The sequence below is a fragment of the Pseudoliparis swirei genome, chromosome 17 (assembly GCF_029220125.1).
Source record: "Pseudoliparis swirei isolate HS2019 ecotype Mariana Trench chromosome 17, NWPU_hadal_v1, whole genome shotgun sequence".
In the NCBI taxonomy this organism is placed as follows: Eukaryota; Metazoa; Chordata; class Actinopteri; order Perciformes; family Liparidae; genus Pseudoliparis; species Pseudoliparis swirei.
The window spans coordinates 12,898,603-12,921,805 of NC_079404.1; the positions used below are offsets into that span (position 1 = coordinate 12,898,603).

The window sequence follows — 23,203 nt, forward strand, 5'->3', positions numbered from 1 at the left end:
GAGGAGGGAGTCACAGTTCATGCTCACACATCTGACTGGTAAAAAGCCAGTTCTTCAGGCCGTGTTTAAAAGAGTAAAAAGTTCTGCTCGTGCGTATATTCAGAGGCAGGGCATTCCAGAGCTGTCCTGCTTTCACTGAAAAGGCAGACTGACTAAAAGAACTCCTCCTAAATGGGATGACGCAGTCGCCTCTCTCCACAGATCTAGTTTGTCTGCTACTCTGTGTTTTTTGTTTAATAAATTCACCAAGTGGGGGAGGAGCCATATCATTAAAAACTTTAAAAACGAGTCAATTAGTTTTGCAGTATCTATGTTTAAGTTATTTGAAATTGATTAAATGAAATCTGACAACCTTTGCCACGTTTTTTACCTGCTTCTTAAAAGAAAGGTTTGAGTCGAGGTAGATACCTAGGTATTTATATTCAGGCACTATCTGGAGCCGCTCACCAGAGACAGATATCTGGCTCAGGTGAGTTACATGCCGTCTTTGTGAAAAACATGCAGACTGTCTTTTTGACATTTAGTTGTAGACAGGAATCTGAGAGCCATTCAGAGACATGGACCATGGTATCAGTTCGTTGAAGTGCAGCCTGAACTTTGCTTTTTGCATGGACATAGATCACTGTGTCATCAGCGTACATTTGGATACTACATCCCTTACAGACACTGGGGAGGTCATTTATATACAGGCTGAATAATAATGGTCCCAAAATCGAACCCTGAGGGACACCCACTTCATATCTCAGCAATGATTGAGCCATATGGATGTTATCAAACATGTAATTATTAACCCCCACACAGACCAGGTATTCTGATTTATAGATTTCCATAGTCCTTGAAAGGCTAGACACATTTGTTGGTGCTAATTGAAGTGGTATGTTAAGCAATGTAAATTAATTACCATACTACAAATCTGCCTTGGAAATGCTGAGTTTGAATTTCACTCCATTTCAATTTAGGCAAGTTTTATTCCAATGTTTGGCTTTTTGACATTACTAATTATGATAATATAATAATTTTTAACAAGTTGTTTATCAGCTCTATTTTTGTTAAATTTCTTTGTTAGAAATTGACCGTATAAAGCTGAGAACATGATGAAGTGGTTGCATCGTCTCTGGATGGCACGCACACATGGATCACCTGGCATGCACACATGGATCACCTGGCACGCACACATGGATCACCTGGTACGCACACATGGATCTCCACTACAACAACACAGTACTGTTGATACATTTTGATGTCATGTGTTCATCTTTCAACGCAGACTTACGCATACACACCAACAGCAGTGCTTTTAGTTTCAGTGGTTTGTGTTAAACTACCTCTGGAAAGGTTTCAAATAACTGGACATTAACATGGCACATGAAGAAAACACAGTGCTTTTACACAGTAGCACACACATGTGTTTTTTGATCATGTACGGGACATGTACTCCGACTCAAACGCACGATAGCCTGAAACTAACCTGATGTGACTTAAAAATGTGTCTCCGTCCAGAGAAAGTAAAGGCAACCGGGATAAGTGGAAACAGGAAAAGGGATCTAATGAGCCCCACTCCCTCCCCTTCCCGAAACACATTCCCTTTTTGGGTGGGCCCGCCCCCTAACACAAGGAAAAACAGCACATCAATATCTGTGCAAGCTCCCTCTCTCTCTCTCTCTCTCTCCCTCTATCTCTGTTTCTCTAACATGCAGCCATCTGCCTGAAATGTTGAACTTTAGACGAATCAGAGCGCTGAGGTTTGTCAGTGGGCTGGTCGAGGAAGGAGTTTTTGAATGACTGATAACAGTTTTTGAGTTCTCCCATCGGGACAACTGCATGTGCGTGTGCCTCTTCCAGACATTGAACCAGTACTGGCAGAGGAAAACCCCGAAGATCTGCCTCAACAGGAAGAAATTAAGACGCAAGTTAGGCATCAACCCATCTGCTCTTTGAATTAATCCAGCACTTCTTTTCCCTGCACGTTGGTTTCTGTTTAAAAGCCTCATGGCTCAAAGTCCCACAGAGTCACGTCCTGTAATTGTCTGCGGCGTTTGAGCCGAGCTCAGCAGCAGTGCGGCAGAGGGTCAGAGGCGTCTGATTGTCTAGTCATCTGAAGGCGACCGAAGCCGCTAGTGTGGACCATGTGTGCTGCCGCTCTGGAGGAATACTGTGGGTCCATCTTTTGGGTGAGTTCAACAGTCAGGGTTAATGTGGCCTCAGGGAGAGAGTGGGGGTTGAGGGAAATGACTTAAGTGTGGCCTCCAAAAGAAGAAAAACACTGAAAAGTGTAAAATATTTGATGCACACACATAGGTTTACTGGCTTATCGAGGGAATTCACTTAAATGTAACTGGAGACATATAGGGGATGAACACAATACACATGAGCACTTTAATATAATACTAAATATCTGATACAAACTTTCTGTTTATTTTGTGCTATTCCAAAATACCAATTAGAAACCTTGTTGGTACACACACAAAAGAGCAATGTACACTTCTTAATAAAGGTTGTACAGGTGTTCATGTTCTCGTGTTCCTTCAGATGTGTGAGACTCATTAACTATAATCTGAAGATGTTATGTTTCCACCCCTGTACACAGTGAGTTCAGTGAACATGTGACCGACCAGCAATGACTCTTCAGTCAGATATGAGTCAGCGTGTTTGTCAACTGTCGGACATGTTTATGAGCTACAATGCTGAATTATTGTTAGGAGAATTGGGGAAATGCTCCACACTGTGGTTTCAGTGTGTGGAGTTCTTCATCTTCAGTCTGTTGTGATGGGCATGTTTTCACTTCTTTTGTTTGCCTCTGGTTGAACAGTGATTTACGTTTTCAGAAGCAATTGTGTCTTTTTCTTAGACATTTCTCAAAAATATGATCGATCTTAACTTGTAAAGACCCTGAGACCATTCTACACGCCTTCATTGCATCACAACCTTTCTGGCATGAAGCAAACATCTATTGGTCAACCAGAACCAACGTGATCACATCACTTCTTTTTGTTTTTGTTTTCACTGACTCCCAGTATGTTTTACAACTTTGTTTGTATTACGTGTTTCTTTTAAAGATCAGGATGTATGACTATTTAATTTTTTTGTGCTGCCTTTGTGAAGCACTTTGGAACATTTAGAAAAGTTCTGTCGAAAAAAAAAAATGTAAATGTTACTATTAGTGGTAATTAGTGGGGCAACACGGTGGCTCCCGGTCGTTCCAGGTCCCTTCTGTGTGGAGTTTGCATGTTCTCCTCGTGCCTGCGTGGGTTTAATCCGGGTACTCCGGTTTCCCCCACCATCGTAAAGACATGCACCGCATCGTATGGATAAGAATGAATGTTGGTGGTGGTCGGAGGGGCGTTAGGCGCTGATTGGCTGCCACACTTCTGTCAGCCAGGGCAGCTGTGGCTACTGATGTAGATTACCACCACCGGGATGACTGTGTATGTATGACTACTGGACTCTGGACTCTGTAAAGCGACTTCAGGTGTCTTGAGAAGCGATATATAAAATAAATAATTATTATTATTAATAGTCCAGGTTGAGCAGGTAGTAAGTGCTTGAAATACTTTTCTGTATTGTTCAGGGTCTTTTGAGAACACGTTGATCCATTAACACCCATCTCTCCACTGCTCTCTTCTTCGGAAGTGCACATTACTCATGCGGCTGCACATACAACCATAAGCAAGAACTTAAGGTTCAATCTAACATGAGTCACTGTGAATTACATTTCTAATCAGGGAGGTGTCGTGGCTCTCTGCGCCCTGAGCTCCTTGGGGTACACGGATGAGAGTGCATTTGTGCTCTGAGATTAGGGGGGCTCTGTCATTCCGTGAAGAGTGATCCTTGTATGATGTAAACATGTGTGTGTTTGTGTGTACTTCTCAGAATACTTCATATCTGAATAGAGAAGACCCCGACCTGCCAGTATGTTTCGAGCAGACGGTGCTGGTCTGGATCCCCCTGGGGTTCCTGTGGCTCTGTGCCCCACGACACTTGGTGTCCCTCTGCAGGAGGACACAAGTGAGCACTAAACACCTGTCAAGACGCTACATCTTCAAACAGGTAATGCGCCCTGCGAGGCACGCTGCTCGAGTCATAATGTGCTGCTGAGAGGGAAGAAAAGGAAGCTGCTCTTTAACAACAGTAGCATGTAGCCCATGATTAGGAAATATTATTCAACAGTGGAAACAATACACACATTTCCTTTCTCAATTACATACTTTGGATTTTTTCATTTAAAGATCTCCTCGAAACATTTTGTAGGTATATAGAAACACTTGCAGAAGGTTGGGATGGTAAAATGTGGCTGGTGTGTAATGGTATTCTTTTAACAAAGGAGTTCCATTTTTGTTAAACAAATCTTAATATGGACTTTAATGCGATTTATCTGTCGATCTTGACTTCCTCCCTGCAGCTTGTGGTGTGTCTGTTGTTTCTGACGGCCATAGCAGCCCTGGGAGTCACATTAGGAGAGGATTATGGTCCAAGCAGAGTTTCACCAGGGAAAAATCCTGGTGTGTTTTACGCAAACCCAGTCCTGTATGCTGTCACATGGGTAAATATGGAAATATAACAGGTTTCATATTGATTTATTCGGTGCTCAAGATAAGAAAAACCACTTTTTTTCATGACATCTTTGTTAGATCCTTCTGCTGTTGTGTCAGGAAGGAGTGAGGCGGAGGGAAGGATCAGTAGACTCGGCCACTCTCTTCCTCTTCTGGTTTTTCCTCGTTGTGTGCGACATCTTCCCTTTCCAGACACTCCTACGAGAGGCACTCAGGCTGGTATGAACACAGTTGGTAGATCTAGTTGAAAGCAAAGCATTAGGCTAGCCACAAAAAAACATGTATCCTTACTCAGGCAGAATGCAATCACTTGAGGTAATGTATTCCATCTCTCTGCATTTATCAGTAATACACCATTCACTGTGCTGCCCCCTCCCTCTTTCTTTGTTACACTCATTTGTAACCAACAGGGAGAAATCAGTGATGTACCACGTTTCTGTGTTTTCTACATTTCTTTTGGCTTGGAACTGATTGCCCTTCTTCTCTCTGCTGTGGCTGATGTTCCTCCCGAAGCCGAGGAGCGTGTAAAAAAGGTACCTTTGCAAAATGGAAGGATTTTTTAAAATTTTTTTTTTTACTGCGAGAATAATATAACAATAAAATACACTGAACCTTCATCATAAGACAGTCTGCGTTGAACTTTACCCAAATGAGTGCATTTATTTGTTTTCATCCACAGAATCCTGAGGTGGGTGCAGCATTTTTGAGCAGAATCACTTTCAACTGGTTTAGCAGGTAAATTAGAAGTTGCTACGAGGTCCAAGCACACACTCATCCATGTACAAACTCCAACTTCTCCTTATTCCTTCAGTATGGTGGTGAAAGGGTACAAGCGGCCCCTGGTTCAGGCGGACATGTGGGAACTGAACGACACAGAAAGCACTGCTGACATCAACCAGAGCTTTCAGTATTTCATGAAGTCAGAGTTGGGTGCTGCTCGGGTCCGGTTGCAAAACAAGTTGAAAAGAAAACCGGACAAGAGCAGAAACAAAGTCAAAGACGAGGCCTTTCAAAATGGTCTGGGGAAAGGCGTCAGTCTGGATGAGTTGATGGTAAGAGGGTGCAGAGAGACACACTTGACACACATGTACAACACATGCGTTTGCACTCTTAGTAGATTAGTTGTTATTACATTTGACCAATCAGTGTCTAAACCTAATTTTTCTTTAGGAGGACAGGGGAAAGAAAGGAGATGAAAAGAAGAAGAAAAATGACAAAAAGAAGGAAGAAAATGACTATCCCAATTCATGGCTGATTACCACCATTTACAAAACCTTTAAAGGGTTGCTGTATGAATCTGCCTTCTTCAAACTTCTGCAGGATCTGCTGTCTTTTGTCAGTCCCCAACTCCTAAAGTGAGTCAAGGTTTTAATAACACTCTCTCAGGTACCAACATATGTTCACTGATTTCCGGCAGTTCTGTGGAAAATAGCTAAACCCCTATTTTTTTTAATAGTGATTTTAAATGATTGAATTTCTCCCTAGAAATAGAAGAGACAGAATAGAAAACAAAGCTTACAACAACGTAATGCTGTTTACTGCTGTTCAGCAATCATTAACCCAGCGTCAATAAACTCAAACGGTTGTTGAAATGTTGGTCTAGCTTAGAAGGCCACAGGAAACTAAGCATACGTACTTCACTCCTGTAATATTTTTTCTTATGAATGACCTTGTGAAAGTGCTAACACTACTCGTTGGTTATCTTTAACAGTTATTTACACTAGGGTCTGGCAGGGGAGAGGAATTAATAGGACACTATTATAATATATTAGGGCCATCAAAATTTAGAAGAAATAACTGCCACTAGAGGCTTGAACTATCATAATAACGTGTAGCTGCTCCATTAACTGGCTTATTACTCCTTCTAGATTGATGATCTCATTCACTCAGGACACTTCCAGGTACACCTGGGAAGGGTATATGTATGCGGTGCTGCTGCTATTGGTGGCAATCTTGCAGTCTCTATTGCTGCAGCAGTACTTCCAGCGTTGCTTTGTGCTCGGGATGAAGGTCCGCACTGCCATCACGGCTGCTGTGTACAAAAAGGTAACAGCACTCTGCTAACTGTACCTCACACATCGTTGCCAAAAGGGAAATACATTATCATTCCAGTTTAAACCATCAGAAATGACCACTGGTGGTTTTCAACATCCACCCAAGGCAGCTGTTTGACTGACAAAGGAACTTCCTCTGTGTACCTTCCGAGCTATTTCTCGCGCTATCCAATGTATCGTATATAGTTAGATACAGTAATTTTTATTGTGTATTGTATTGCTGTACCATTTTTGCGATAGCTGTGCATCCAAGAGCCCACTGCGTTGTTAGTCAATCAGTCCAGATAATTGTAACCTTCACCAAACCTCCACTTACCTCCTCCCCGTCTCCCTTTCTCCCGACAATTTCTTCTTCATCCCTTTTCTAAGGCATTGGTGGTGTCTAATGACACTCGTAAAGAGACTACCGTTGGGGAAACAGTGAACCTGATGTCTGCGGACGCTCAGCGCTTCAACGATGTGACCAACTTCATCCACCTGCTGTGGTCCTGCCCTCTGCAGATTGTGCTGTCCATTGTTTTCTTGTGGTTTGAGTTAGGACCTTCTGTGCTGGCCGGACTGGCCGTCATTGTGCTGTTAGGGCCGATCAATGGGCTTCTAGCAACCAAAGCCAGAACAATCCAGGTGAGCAGACTGCAAACTCATACAGGACTGTTGTTCCACCTTTAGAATATAGTGCACTGTATATACCTTGAATAATAGATAATGATAATAGTCATAGCCTTGTCTTTAATATATATGAAACAAGTAATATTAGAATGTTAACACCTATGCCATTAGACATATGGTGCACTAACAAGAAACACCAAGATTAACTTACATGCAACAGTTAATGGGGTGAAATGTTAATAAACTCCTGGTACAGAAATAAATACCCTGCAAACAATGTAAAATTGGGCTTGGAAGAGTGCTCTGTGCATATATGTTCTGTTATATTTATGACTTCAGAAACAATACATAAAGTGGAGCCTCATCAGCTTATGACTAGTATACTGATAATATAGATAATACAACGGACACAAAAGCAAAATATAGCAACTCTAATATCTAACAACCACCTAATCATGAATTAAGAAACTTAGCCATGGCTTTTAATGAGCGTCAAATGAGCCAAGTCTTTCCCTACATAGGTTCGAAGTACCTCTCTTCCTGGCTGCATTGTTATCAGTTATGTTTCCATGAGATTAACTGTGAGCCTTGAGTTAACTCTCATCTTCTTTTCAGATAGAGAACATGAAGTTCAAAGACAAGCGACTGAAGATAATGAATGACATACTAAATGGAATCAAGGTGAGTTAATGGCCCGTCACCAATGGCGGTTGGTGTAAGAACACCACCTCTGCTCCCTTTTCTGAGTAAGAATAGTTGAGGCAGACTGGTGAAGGTGGGGGACTCGGAGGGAGGCCTTCCTCTGATCAAAAGATGTTATGCCTCAGGAAAAAGCTGAAATGTTATTCCTCGGTGGCTTCTATTATTCTACATCCGCCACCTGCGGTTTATTGACATTGACTACATAAGGTATGAATGCTGTCCCTCTGTTCCCTCACCCTTCCTTTTCCGCGTCCCTTCCCCTCTCCTCCTCGTCCCTCTCTGTGCCTCTCATCTCCGCCCAGATTCTGAAGCTCTATGCATGGGAGCCATCCTTCCAGGCACAGGTTGAAGGCATTAGGGGGGACGAACTCGTTGTCATGAGGAAGTTTGCCTACTTGACGTCTGTTTCCACCTTCATCTTCAGCTGTGCTCCGGCTCTGGTGAGTCCTGATAGGGACGACAAGCACCTGGATAAGGAAAGTCTTTTGCAAAAGCTTTTTGTCTCACGCTGTGTTTTTTGCAGGTTTCTCTGGCCACATTTGCAGTGTTTGTCGGGGTGAGCCCAGACAACGTGTTGACTGCTGAGAAGGCTTTCACTTCCATCGCGCTGTTCAACATTCTTCGATTTCCCCTGGCCATGCTGCCAATGCTCATCGCTGCTATTGTGCAAGTAAGGGAACCACAACAAACGGTGCACGCACACAAACCAGACCTGAAAGACCACTAACTTGTTGTTTGGCATTCAGACGACAGTGTCGAGGAACCGCCTGGAGAAGTTTCTGGGAGGGGAAGACCTTGAAAGTGACATTGTGCGCCATGACCCAAGTTTCAGTAAGTTCCCCATCATTATTTCCATCTGTTCCTCCGTGGAGCAGTGGACCATATTTTATATGTGCGTGTACAGCACATAATGTCTTCTCTGTCCATCTGCTTTCACTTGTATGTGCATCTGTGTCCATCTGCTAGACTCTGCTATCAGCATATGTGATGGTTCCTTTGCTTGGGAAAGAGAAGGGAAGCCTCTGCTGAAAAAGTGTGTTTGTTGTATCAAACTCAATATTACACATTTGGATATTACATAACATGGCTGCAGAAACATTCATTTCACAACGTTGACCATGTTTACTGGGTGCATGTTTTCCAGCGTGTCCTTGGATATTAAGCCTGGTCATTTGGTCGCAGTAGTGGGAGCTGTGGGCTCCGGAAAGTCCTCTCTCATGTCAGCCCTCCTGGGAGAGATGTACAGCACCAAAGGATTTATCAACATTCAGGTAACACACTATCTCTGTCTTCATATCTGTCTCACATAAATACTGTGGTGTGCTTGACAAAGAGCATATAATATGCACAATCTTAAGATGTTCTCTTCAACTGCCATGATAATTGAACATTAATATAATGAGACCATTAGATGAATTTCATTGCTGTTTGTCTGTTAGGCTTAAAATTCATAGGAAATCAGCCATGACCTTAATTTAATTTATTTGATGATTATAGATACAGAAAAACTCTGCAGAGCAGTAGTTACAATCATCATTAAAATACAATAAAGCCTGAAAGTCGTATTGCCTCCGTGGTCCCCCAATATACAACAACAAAAAACAACAACAACAACAACAATATAGAACCAAAAGACCATTTGAGAAAAGAAATGCATCCTACATGTTCCAAGTTCTCTTCATAATGTAATTCAGGCAATAAGTTACTGAGGAACCATCTATTAAAGTCATGATCTGGAGTTTGTGTCTCGTTTTGTGTCTTGTTTTGAAGTCCTTGTGTCATCTGTCTCCCTGTGATTGTCTGCCCTGTTCCTGATTGTTTCCTTCTGTGTGATTGCTGGCCCCGCCCTCATTGTGTTCACCTGTGTCTCGTTCCCCGTTGTCCAATCACCTCCGCCTGCCTGTGTATGTAAACCCTGTTCTTCTCATTCCCAGTGTGGCTTCGTATTGTTTGGTCCGCGTCTTTGTCGTCCTGTTAGTAGTTTGAAATTAAATATTGGGTTTTGCAGAATATGTCGGCATTTGGGTCCTCTCTCTCTGCGACATCCGTGACTTATCATGACAATTAAAGTCCTGCATGAAGATTGGTTTGTCCAGCAACAGCATCAAGATTTGCTTTATCCATCAAAGTAAAAAAACAAAAACAATATACAATTACTACCTCATGTTAAATGTCTGCTGCAATAAAGGCTAATTTCATTTTTCTTGATCTTTCTTCTCTTAGAAGTGCCAGCCTTTTATTCTAAATCTAATTTTGGGAACTCTTAATCGATGAAGGTTTTACTCCAGTGTGAAAAATGCTTTAAGTGCAATATGGTAATCATAATTCAAAATTGCTCTTCGGTTCAAAGAGCAAGTTTTGTCCATATTGGAATAGCTTGAACCTTATTTTACTTCCCTGAGAAAGTCCCATACTAAAGGCTGATTTAGCAATGTGAGTTCTTTAAACAGTAATCAAATAATGTTGTTAACCTTTTTAATTTGTTTTAAATTAGAAATTGCATTCATTTGTTTTGGGCCTCTCATCCAGGAAAGTGTTTGGTTTGATTTTGGAGGGGATTGACACCAGTTTGGTTAGAAGAAGCTCTGTGTTTTACTGTTAATGGTTTTCTGTCCAGGGTTCCCTTGCCTTTGTTCCACAACAAGCCTGGATCCAAAATGCCACTCTGAGGGACAACATCCTGTTTGGCTGTTCCCACGAGGACAGGAGGTTCCAGGGGGTGATTGAGGCCTGCGCCTTGGGACCTGACCTGGAGCTGCTACCCGGCAGGGACCTCACTGAGATTGGAGAGAAAGTAAGATTCAACTATCGAGAACACAAACACAATCATATTTGAACATTTGAAAGAACAATGGCAGTAATAATAATAGTCATAATAATATGAACTTCATTTATATAGCACCTTTTTAAAAAACAGTTCACAAAGTGCGTTGACAGACAAAAAGCAGCAAAAGCAATAAAATAACAACAAAGCTCAACAGTGAGGCCCAACAAAGCTCAACAGTACATTAGATGAAAAAAAAATAATATTGATACAATAAAAATAACTAATAAATAATTTAAACAAAAAAATTTGTCTAATCAACAATACAAAATAAAGCAGTAAAGCTACAATACCACATAAAAGCCAGTCTGGAAAGTGGGTTTTAAGAAGTGATTTAAAAGATGTGACTCATTATGCAAGCCTCATCTCCTTAGGCAGGTCGTTCCAAAGCCGAGGGGCTTTGAGGGGCTTTGAGGGGCCCCGATGGCCCGATCACCTTTAGTGTTCAGCCGCAACTTTGAACCACCTGAGGATCTAAGGCTGCAATCTGACGTGATTAAAAAGGAAGACCCGCTCCTCTAAATTCAAATGAGGACGAAAGGCAGTTTGAAAAGTAGTGGTAAAAAGCTTTTAAAAAAACATTATATTACCCGCTGTTGAGTCTTTGAAATGACAAATAACATTAACCTGAACTTATCTGTGAAATAATGTATTCTTCCAAGAAGAGGCCCAGTTATACAGAGTTGCAAAGCTACACAGATGGGGCTGCGTGCTTTTGGTGACACAACATAATCATTCCATTCAATTAATTTTATTTTATAAAGCCCAAAATTGCAAATTACAAATTTTCCTCAGAGGTAACATCTACAAGCTGTACATAAATGACATCATCTGTCCCAGGACCTCACGTTGGTTCAGTAAGAACTGCACCCCAAAAAAACAATTAAAGGGGAGAAAAAGGGAAGAAACCTTCAGGAGAGCACCCTCCCTAGGTGGACAGAAGTACAATAAATGTCAAGAATTAACAACATAACATAGTAACAACACATTCTATGAATATGACAGACATTATTGATATAATGAGAGTAGTGGGCATAATTAAAAAGTTACAACTACTAATAATAACAGTGGTGGATGTAGTAATGATGATGAAAAGCAGTTTTAGCAATACTAATAGCAATGCAACTAGCAATAACAATGATAATAGCAGTAGGTGTTGGGCAGAACCACCATCTATTTAATCGTGTGAGTGTCGATGTAAATCTATGTATCCTTCCTGCCCTTAATTTATGACCTGTCCACATAAGTACTTTATTACTTAACAACAGGAAAGGGCGTGTATATGTCTTCAAACAGTTGATGTGTAACCTCACCCAATGCAGGTGGTGACAATAACAGCTGTTATACCAATTCACTCAGATACACTGTAAATAACCAGGTTGGGGGTGTGACCCTTTCGGTGGTCTCCTGTGGAGCCTGATTGAGGGTAAAAGATGTCAGGGTATCCATAGAATCTGTGACAAAAGTCTGAAGGCCAGCATACCTTAAATAAGAGTTTTGAACTAAAATGGGATACTAGTTTGTAATTCCCCTTATTTTTAAAGACCGCACTAATGTTCTAATTATTGTCTATGTACACTTTATCATTGAATATGTTGTAAAATCATTGTGATATAAATTATCGGTCAAAACACCCTTCAGTACCAATGTTTTAGCATCCTTCAGCCCATTCTTCTTTTTCAAAAAGAAAAAGGAAACCAACCAACTAAGACTTATAATCAATCCATTACGAAGTGGTTACATTTTTCCTCATTGTATTATTGAAATGTAGTTCCAATACTGAAGATTCAACAGCTGGGGCTTATCTGCCAGCTGCCAGACATTGATCAGATGTGTTGTCCAAAAATGAACCTAAAATAAGACGCATGTTGTAGCTCCTGGTGTTTAAAAGAAGCTCTGGTGACCTTTGAAACTTAGCATTGTGCTGTTTCTCTCCTCTCCGTTGTCCTCAGGGCATCAACCTCTCAGGGGGCCAGAAGCAACGTGTGAGCTTGGCCCGGGCAGCTTACAGTCAGGCTGACATTTATTTATTAGATGACCCCTTGTCTGCTGTGGACTCTCATGTCGGAAAACATCTCTTTGATAAAGTCATTGGACCCAATGGATTACTGAAAGACAAGGTTTGTGCAGAGCTCACATTATGCATTGTAATAAATGCTCACGTCAAAAGATCTCCTATTTCCATACGAATAATTCACAGTAACATCTTAAATGTGTGGCAGTATTGGTAGCAGGTCGTTCAGGATATGAATAATTAAAACCATTCATCTTACACATTTTCTTTTTTACTGTCCAAAGTTCATTGTGATTTCACATCTGTGGTCTTCGTCTGTACAGACTCGGATCCTGGTGACTCATGGAGTGAGCTTCCTGCCATATGTAGATGAAATAATCGTCTTAGTGGATGGAGTTGTTTCTGAGGTTGGATCCTACAACAGCCTTCGTGCCAGCAGGGGAGCTTTTTCTGAATTTCTAGACACATATGCCAAGGAGCAAAGCAATCGGACTCATTCAGAGTCAGGTAATTACACAATTTATTCTCACGGCATTGTGGATGTAAGCTGCACAAATTAACCAATAGCTGTATTTGGAATATGAGTTACGATGTGATCATGAGATTTATTTAAAGCTCTCGATGTGTAAGACTATGTGAACATATTCATTCAGATTGTTATCAGGACGCTGCAGACGTGGAGGTCATACCGGAAAGAGAGGACACTCTCCCCGACTCTCCTTTGGAGGACACCGTTTCTGTTACACTTAAGAGAGAAGACAGCATCCGCCGCAGCCAGCGCAACGGCAGGTTAGAGTGAAGAAATGAAGTGGTGGGCGACAAAATAGAGACACAGTGTGTGTGAGTGCGGAATAATGTGGATGCAGCGGACTTCTTGTAGAGCACATAAGCATATGACTGCGAATCCAAGATCTAATGTCCATATAGTGTCTCACGTATGTCTTCCTTATGTTTTCTCATTTGGTCTTCTTTGTCGTTTTTACTAGTGTCAGACTAAGAAAGAAAAGCTCCATAAAAAGATCCGACAATGTCAACGATATTAAGAAAGGCCAGAGGCTGATCGAGAATGAAACTATGGAAACAGGAAACGTACGTTCTTAGTTTGTTTTAATACTTTTTCCAACAACACAAATGATAAGACTTTAGAACCTTTTCCTTAAGCCGGTTTTCTCTCTCATGTCCAGGTGAAGTTTTCAGTGTACCTCGAGTACCTGCGTGCCATGGGCTGGGGATACACTGCCATGGTCTTCCTGGTTTACTTCATCCAGAACGTTGCTTTCATCGGTCAGAACCTGTGGTTGAGTGACTGGACCAATGATGCTGTGGATTACTACAACATCACATACCCTAACTGGAAGAGGGACACCAGAGTGGCAGTGTTTGGCGTTCTGGGACTGGCTCAGGGTAACTGAACAGATATACTCATAACAGATCTTCTGTTTTTTGGGGGGGTTTTGGCAAATATTTTCTGATTCCGATTATTATGCTTCAAAGCTAAAAGTTTTTTTATTTCTTTTAGGGACAGATCCTTTAGTTTTACAATATGCTATAGGCAACATTGAGTTTCTATATCGTCCAACATATCACATCAAAGGAATAGTTTAACATTTTGGGAAGTAAGTTCATTCACTTTTTTTAGGCTAGTGCCAGGAGAATATTAGCTGAGCTGTTTTCACGTCATCGGCTGGATGGTAGAGATGGGGGAAAAAACATGTCATGACCTGTCTGCATTCACATCATCTGACAACTCAAGACATATGTACTATTGATTTAACACTATATTATGACATGACACATCGATGCACTTGGTTTCAGGCAATTCTGTACCGTATTAAACATATTAGAGCTTTCTAACAAATATTTATGTCCCGTAATTATTAAACTAAACAGTAATCATAGAACAACTTGCCATTTGTACAGTTCTGTTTGTGTAAACGTCATACAGGCAATTTATAACCATGTTTATTGGTGGGCCATAAAGGTGCTGGAAGGCTTGCCGTTGAACTTTGGACATAGCCAGGCTCACTGTTTCCCCCTTTATTCTTTTTCTTCGGCCCATCCTCTAATGATCTCAAACGAATGAGCAGATTATGGTAAATGTTACCGCAACATTTTTAGCAATCAACAAGGATTTCCATACAATTTAAATAAAAGGTTCCTCAAACAAGGATTCAACATGAAGACTTGTGTGTCTTACTGAAGTGCAGATGATTTTATAAAAATGTAAACAGTGAACTTGCCAGAAGGAGAACGAATGACATAACTTACTACCAGGGGAAATCTGAAAAGCTTGAATTGAGCCAGGCATAATAATAGAATTGTGTGTACATCTCCAGAGACTAAACTCTACATATTTGTATAGCATACAAGAGCTCTAGCTGATGTTGATGTTGATATCCTTTTCTGGATATCGCTGTCCATGTTATCCATTACCCAATCGTTTTATATTGTGTGAATATTTGATTGTTTTGATTCATTGAATCAGGAAATTGTGATGAAAAACACAATACTCTCCTAAAAGCTGCTTCAATTTATTCATAAGATTGCTCCCACTTCAGTGTGAAGTATTTCTTCTTTATGTTGTTAATGAAACCACTTATTCAGCTGCTGAGGCACAAATGAAATATTGAGGATTAAGTGTATATACTAGCATAATTCTTCCTGAACTAATGTGGTGCTGCATTTTTAGCGACTGTTGACAAATGGATTTCTCTGTGTGAGAGATGAAGTTATATATGTAGTTTATCTTTTCTGACAGGCGTCTTTGTGTTTATCGGTACACTTCTACTGGCCAATGCTTCGGTCGATGCGTCACGTATTCTGCATTCAAGGCTACTCAACAACATGCTTCGAGTTCCCATGATATTCTTTGACACCACGCCCATTGGAAGAGTGATCAACCGCTTTGCAAAGGTAGAATTTATTATTTAATATTTTAATATTTTTGTCAAAATATATATGTTTTGCTTGTTCTGGCTGAGGTTTTCCTGCCTATTTGTTCTTAACATTGTAATTTGCAATATGAATATAATACAGCTTTAAGCCGATAATAACAAATTATAAGTATGTTTGAAATGCATTATTGGTATGGCCGTCATTGAAAGTGTGACCGATCATTTGAATTAAGACACACTTTTCCATTGCCTGTTCCAAAGGACATTTTCACAGTGGATGAAGCCATTCCACTGTCCTTCCGCTCCTGGCTCCTGTGTCTGCTGGGCGTGCTGGGGACACTGTTTGTAATCTGTCTGGCCACTCCTTTCTTCACCATCATCATTATCCCTCTGGCCGTGGTCTACTACTTTGTTCAGGTAAGCTGACCAAGATAGCACAGGAAGAAAAAAAATGTGACCAAGGAAATTAGTTTGAAGAACAACATTAAAAGTAAGGAATGCAAAACATTGAATTTGAAATTGAACCTTTCACTGACTTCTGTTGATTTCTGTTGCCCTCTCTCGACACCCAGCGCTTCTATGTGGCAACTTCAAGGCAGTTGCGTCGGCTGGACTCAGTGTCTCGTTCTCCTATATTCTCACACTTTAGTGAGACAGTGTCGGGGCTGTCAGTGATAAGAGCCTACGGCCATCAGGACAGGTTTCTGAAACACAATGAAACAACTCTTGATGAAAACCTCAAAAGCCTCTACCCATGGATAGTGTCCAACAGGTAAGATATTAAACTCTAACAACCTCACTCGCTGTTTTCAAATCTCATCTTAAGACTCACCCGTTCTTCTCTACCTTCCACGAGGGTCCCGGGTCATGTACGTTTCCTTTAAAACTTTGTTCTCTGCATTTTGTCAATACTTCTATTTACCTTTAGCTCGGGTCTTGACTATTTTGTCTCAAAAGTAATTAATCCTATTTTAACCTTATAATCGCATGCTGTGAATTATTTAATGTTGTACTGTTGTTGGTTTTACGATGTATGTTACGAACCTCAAATAATGTGTTGTATATTCTTAAAGTGTGCTATAAAAAATAAATAAATTATTGATGATTTGTTTTTGTGTTTATTCACTCTGCAGATGGCTGGCCATCCGTCTGGAGTTCCTTGGAAACCTGGTGGTGTTTTTTGCTGCTCTGTTTGCCGTCATTTCTAGGAAGACTCTGGACAGCGGCCTGGTTGGCCTGTCTATATCCTACGCCCTAAATGTCAGTGACTCACACTCATTACACACACTGGAGATAATGAAGATGTAAATGGTCATGGCAGTAATAACTGCTGGTGGTATTTAAATGCTAACAAGGCAACGGGGTTGTATTGCGGCTTTGCAGGTGACCCAGACCCTCAACTGGTTTGTGAGAATGTCGTCAGAGCTGGAGACCAACATCGTTGCCGTGGAGAGAGTGAGTGAATACGCCGAGCTTGAGAACGAGGTATGTGGTATTGAGAGCTTTAGTATCTTCAATTGGTCTCATTATTGACCTACGGATTCTCCTCGACTTTTAATATGCCTATATCATCTTTTCAGGGGTTTTCATTGTATAAGACAGGGTTGCGTTATCATTTCTCTTTGTTTCTCCAGGCAAAGTGGGTTACCGACACCCGGCCGCCAGAGAAGTGGCCCGAGAAAGGAAGGCTGCAGTTTGACAACTACAAAGTCCGCTACAGACCGGGATTAGACCTGGTGCTTCATGGAATCACCTGTGACATCGGCAGCACTGAGAAGGTCTGTGTGTATTTTGTCTGGATACGCATCCTGTGTGCATGCCTGTGTAACAGGCCTGTAGTATTTATCAAAGTGTACATCTTAATTGGACTGCTGAATGAATAAACCCTGAGATCAATCAATAGTATGCATCAAAATACGACTTCATAATAAGTCAAATGTGAGCCTTTGAAGTCAGGTTTAGCACTGATTAGATACGACAAAGGGTAGGTTACATTGCAACTTCCTTAAGATGATGAGGACAACATCTCATTTTATTCTAGTACCTTCTTACTTCCTGCCTTTCATTCTTAAGACAATATTGATGCTTATTTCCTCTTTCCTGCTTTCAGTGGCTATTCTTTGTAGTATTTTTTACGTGTTTATTTTTCCTTGGTTGTCTGATGTCTCTCAGCGGTCATGGTGTTATTGTATCTGCCGTTGTGCAAACAACATACAGCATCTGATGTTGTGGAAGTGTCTGCAACAAGTCAGAGATGATTTAAACCCAGAGAAGTTGTATCCTGTGTCTTAGTTTATTTCACTCACTGGCCTATTTTGAATGATTGGCATGCGTTATAAGAGAGCTCCAGCTCCAGTGAGACCCACTGCAAAGAAACACTGCCACTGTTTTCTTAAATAGAATACAAAAACCCTCTTCTTCTTCCAGAAGCGGATGGTTTGAAAGCTACAATGTTCAAGACTGATATTGTGTGAGGGATGCTTTGGTGAAGTGTAGGTTTAGACCTGTATTTTGGTTTGGAGGGGTTTGAAATGGTATGGCACCTTTGTATGTTAATTATTTTGATATAATTGTGCTTTTTTTTTCTCTGTTTGTATTTTGTGAGTCAGTAATTGATATTTGCTGTCTCTCTCTCCGCATTCAGATTGGTATAGTAGGCCGCACAGGAGCCGGGAAATCAAGCCTGACCAACAGCCTGTTTAGAATTATTGAAGCGGCTGAAGGTCGTATCCTCATTGATAATGTAGATATTTCCACAATTGGCCTGCATGACCTCAGAAGCAAGATCACAATCATCCCACAGGTAAACACAACGAACAACACAAACCTGCACACAGCATTCCTTTATAAATGGTCCACTGACCTTTCCAAACCTGTGAGCTCAGGATCCAGTGTTGTTCTCCGGGAGCCTGAGGATGAACCTGGACCCATTTGACAAATTCAGCGATGAGGAGATATGGAAAGTGTTGGAGCTCTCCCATCTGAAGGACTATGTAGCGGGGCTGCAGGAAGGACTACAGCATGAGGTCGCAGAGGGGGGAGAGAATCTCAGGTGGGCCATGATAATACATTTAAATTGTTTAAATAAAACTATTTTTTGCTTTAATTAAAGATTTCTTGATTTGTAAGATAAGATATACTTTATTATCCTGCAGAGAAATTAGTCTTGGGCTCTACGCCACTGCATCACACAAGACACTTGACAGCATCCATATCGACATTCACACACAGAACATGGATCATAGATCATAGATCATAGATCATGGATCATGGATCATAGATCATAGATCATGGCTCATGCGTACACTCATGCGTAAACATGCTTCAACACACAAAATCATCAAGAGTTCTGATTAATAACGCCACATGCTATCAACCAAAAAATAATGTGTTAATCCCCTCCGCTCTAATACACTATTCCTTCAAATATTACCAGCTGGAACAGTGCGTGTCTGTCTAAATGTGGTCCTTGAGATACCTTCTAAAGCAAGAACCACCACAGAAGTGGTTTTGAGTTCTTTGCCAGGTGGTAATTTGTCTATCTGTGGAAATATGTTGTGAACACGATAGTGTCATAACCGTGCAAGAGGAAGTCGTAAAACTGTACAGGTTGGTTGTTGAGTTCAAAGATGGGTGTGATGCGAGCAATGGCAACAGAAGTAGGGGCAGTAAAAAGTGGAGAGGGGGCCATAGACCCTCCCACTTCATATTCCATGGCCCAATGTCCCTCTGGTCCGATGGTTTCTGCTGTATATCTTGTATCTGCATGTTATAAAACACTTGAGCATGTCCCTGTCTTCTCAGTGTTGGGCAGAGGCAGCTGCTGTGTCTAGCGCGAGCACTCCTCAGGAAGTCTCGTATCTTAATCCTGGATGAGGCCACAGCAGCTGTTGACCTGGAGACAGATGACCTGATTCAGAATACCATCCGCAAGGAGTTTTCACACTGCACTGTCCTCACTATTGCCCACCGTCTGCACAGCATCATGGACAGCTCCAGGTGAGTGACTCCTCCCTAATCTCTCTTTATGAGGTCTGTCTGCATTCATTTCTCAATATGGCCTTTATGTTATTTATGCAACATTCAAATGTGTTTGTTGCCAAAGGACAAGAAATCACAAACACAATGTCGCATAACAAATATTACGAAGCAAACAAACTGAAAATGTCATATTATTGCTCCTATCCGTCCTCTTGTCTTTTATGACAGTATGAAAATGCAAAGTTATGTTTGATAAAACACACGTACAGCAATCAAACAAAACAATCCAGATGCCAGCTCCTCTTATTCTCCAGATCTGTTGCTACATTTTTTGTTGACCGTTTAACAGTTCATTCTTCAGCTTAAAAATAGCAGTTAGCAAACCAGTCTTCCCCTTGCTAATACATTTCTGAGCTTTTGACCATCTCACGCGTAACTTTACATGTCAAAACTTTACATTGTTCTGAGCATTGTAGGACTAGGTTATTGTTGTCCAAATCATGCAATTATTTTGATTATTTGTCTGTTTGTTTCATTCTTTTAGGACCATTTCCTTTTATTAAGTTCGAAATAATGGGCTTGACTGATTTAAATATTGCACGTGACAGGTGTTCCAGCAGTTAGGGTGCAACCTCTGTTGTGAGAGCCAAGTCAGCTTCTGTATGCACATCTATATAAAGATAAACATGAAAGTTATGGCTTTACCTGGATATGCCAACCGCAGCATAGGGGTGAGAGGTGGAGTGGATTATTCGTTATGTTCTAGAGATTTTGTAAATATAGATTTCATATTGGAAAATAAGATATCCATTTAAAATTTCAATATGTACTGTATATCAAACAGGCTTTGTGGCATGACAAGCGTAGGAGTTAATTTGTCACTACATTATAGAGTACTGTATAATGTGTTATCATTATTTGTATTATGAACATTTATGATGATGTATAACTATTATTATATAGCCCTATAAGCAGATTATTACACATACAAGTATGTTTATAATATAGTACATACGTCTATGTTTGTGACCATGGTCTTGTGCAGCACAGTATTTGTATTAGTCCTCTATAGACATCTGGAAAAAACATGTTGGGCACAAACAAATGAACCCATGACCTCAGAAAAGAGAGAACTGGGGACACTTGTCATCCACAGCACTTCCATAGCAGAGGATGCTGCCTCTGACTGCATTCCCCTATTGGTGAACAATGCTTTGAATGCACGTTTATGCTGTCTGAATTATCATTTTTTGTGAACTTTAGGTTATGTGTGTTATTTTAGGTTCCTTATTTACCCCTAAAAAAGTGTATAGTTTTCATGGAATTATAAACAAAGGTTGTTTCACTCTTTATTATGTGAGGGTAACTTTAGATATTTATTTTTTTAAGTGTTCCAAAATCATTGCTGCCACTCTAAGCATTAACCCTTGACTTTCAATGTAGGTCACCAAAGTAGATAGTCTGTCCATCCATTTTTTAAATATATACAATGAGTTACACTTTCTGCCTGTGCTCCTCTTCCACAGGGTGATGGTGCTTGATGCTGGTAAAATAGTGGAATTTGATTCTCCAAGCAAGCTGCTTCAACAAAAAGGCCATTTCTATGCAATGGTGAAGGATGCTGGGATTACAAGAGAAGAGACCACAGTTCTATGATTTTGCTCTTGGACATAGATAGATAGATAGATATATACTTTATTTTATCCCCAAGGGGAAATTTGTCGTCACAGTAGCAGCACCAATAAACTAAACACACGAGAATAAAATATAAAATATAAAAAACAGGGATGAAAGATATAGATGTATACAAGTAAAAGACAAAATGAAGTATATATGGACTTTAGAATGAATTCCATAAATGTCTCTTGTGGTTTGATTTAAAAAGATGGATTGTGCTTTTATATAAACAAATATTATCATCTGTATTTATTGGAAACAATAAAAAAAATCATATTCTGTTTGTAAATAATTATTATGGGGCAACAATAAAAAGTTTACTCAAATACTGCTTAATTGCTTTTGAAAAATACTACATCAGTTGTTTGAACTGTGTGTCAGATTGAACACTGGGTTAACTGGGTCTAAAAAGAAATAGTAGTACATTTTGTGATTTGCATTATGCTAGAGAGTGAGATGAGAAGATGGATACCGTTCACATGTCTAGAAGAAATTAACAGAAATTAGATTTTTGTACAGAATAAACAAATGAGATGTAATGTGTTAGTGAGTTTCAGAGGTGCTGGCAGGTGGATTTGATTACTTTCTGACAGAGCCAAGTTTGCCGTTTTCCCTACATTTCCATCGTGTTTAGCAGACAGTTAGTTAGAGTAGGGTTACATGAAAGTGATATTCATAGTCTCATGTAACCCTACACCAGAAAGAAAGGGAATAAGCGCATTACACAAAACTCGGTAGGGTCATGAGTCGCTTAATCAAGTTAACGTCAATCACTCAGGTCCGTCTTTCAATCAAGGGATTGGCGGTTTAATCCCTGCCCTCGTGGATTTGTTGTTGACCAAGACACTTTGAATTTCTTCCTGTAGCTGTATCTACGGTGTATGAATGTAACATGATTGTAAGTCACTTTGGATAAAAGCGTCAGCTAAATGTAATGTAATGGAAACCAAAAATCTTCATAGATTTGGATTGTGAATGTGTTGCCTCTCTTGAATTGTGTGGGTCCTCGTGGGCACATTCTGGAGAGAGAGAGAGAGAGAGAGAGAGTGAGGGAGATTGATTTGTGATAAGAGCTGCTATGCGTCCCCCTGCATTTTCTTTCTCTAGCAGGTAAGTCTACACATCATTGATCCAATTCATAAACTCACCGATAATGACGTAGAAATATATATATTTTTTCCAGCTGGCAGTGTGACTGAAAGGTTTTATGCTAATTTCAATTTTAATTGAATTTCTATTTTTTATTGTATGTAATGTTTAACAGATTCATTTAATTAAATGCAATTGCATGCACTGCACTCTGTGCTCTCAAACGAGTCCATACTAAATGTGGATGATATATTCACAAAAGGTGGCATGATTTGATTCTGAAAAATGCAACAGGTTGAGTGAATGTGTTCAGGATAGCTTGTGTGCACACAGATCTCGAATGTTAAGCTTCTTCAAATGTATTTAAATCTATTTTGTTATTTGCTAAATGATTTAGTTTTTGTCAGTGACCTTATCCTAAATGTATGTTTTCATAATTTAAGTTTAAGTTAATCAGTATTATTTCTTTGACAACTGCAGTTGAAAAGCACTGTAATTTAATGTATCGCAATACTGTTTGTGCTATCAACCTTATATTAAATATCAGTGATTAGCTAAAATAGCAAGAAGGAAATTATGTGTGGGGCTGCACAGTGGTGGTGTCGTGCTTAGAGCTGTCACGGCACGGCAAGAGGAATGCTAGGGTTCGATCCCCGATGCCGGGCGATCAGGATCGGGGATCATTCTTCCCGTGGCAGTGTTGGCGCAGTTTACTTATCTCAGTTTCTCAATATCTCACTATAGTATGAGAGTGCAAGTATGCACTGGCCCTTCTTCTTATTTTCTTCTGGCTGTTTTTTCTGCTACAT

General features: G+C 40.4%; 1 protein-coding gene across 1 annotated transcript; it reads left to right on the forward strand.

Moving 5' to 3' along the window:
* The first annotated feature begins 1,750 nt into the window (after positions 1-1,750).
* abcc2 (ATP-binding cassette, sub-family C (CFTR/MRP), member 2) lies at positions 1,751-21,631 on the forward strand. Its single transcript, XM_056435497.1, has 32 exons — positions 1,751-2,171; positions 3,871-4,047; positions 4,400-4,540; positions 4,629-4,769; positions 4,961-5,083; positions 5,230-5,285; positions 5,362-5,602; positions 5,721-5,905; positions 6,419-6,596; positions 6,974-7,228; positions 7,829-7,894; positions 8,218-8,355; positions 8,439-8,585; positions 8,662-8,746; positions 8,882-8,948; positions 9,060-9,186; positions 10,533-10,709; positions 12,692-12,859; positions 13,077-13,260; positions 13,407-13,542; positions 13,740-13,842; positions 13,938-14,157; positions 15,512-15,666; positions 15,909-16,064; positions 16,220-16,419; positions 16,781-16,907; positions 17,031-17,132; positions 17,282-17,425; positions 18,292-18,450; positions 18,533-18,699; positions 19,452-19,646; positions 21,155-21,631. Exons 1-32 carry the CDS (start codon positions 2,127-2,129, stop codon positions 21,282-21,284), a joined length of 4,695 nt encoding a protein of 1,564 aa, XP_056291472.1. The 5' UTR covers positions 1,751-2,126; the 3' UTR covers positions 21,285-21,631.
* The last annotated feature ends 1,572 nt before the right edge of the window (positions 21,632-23,203 follow it).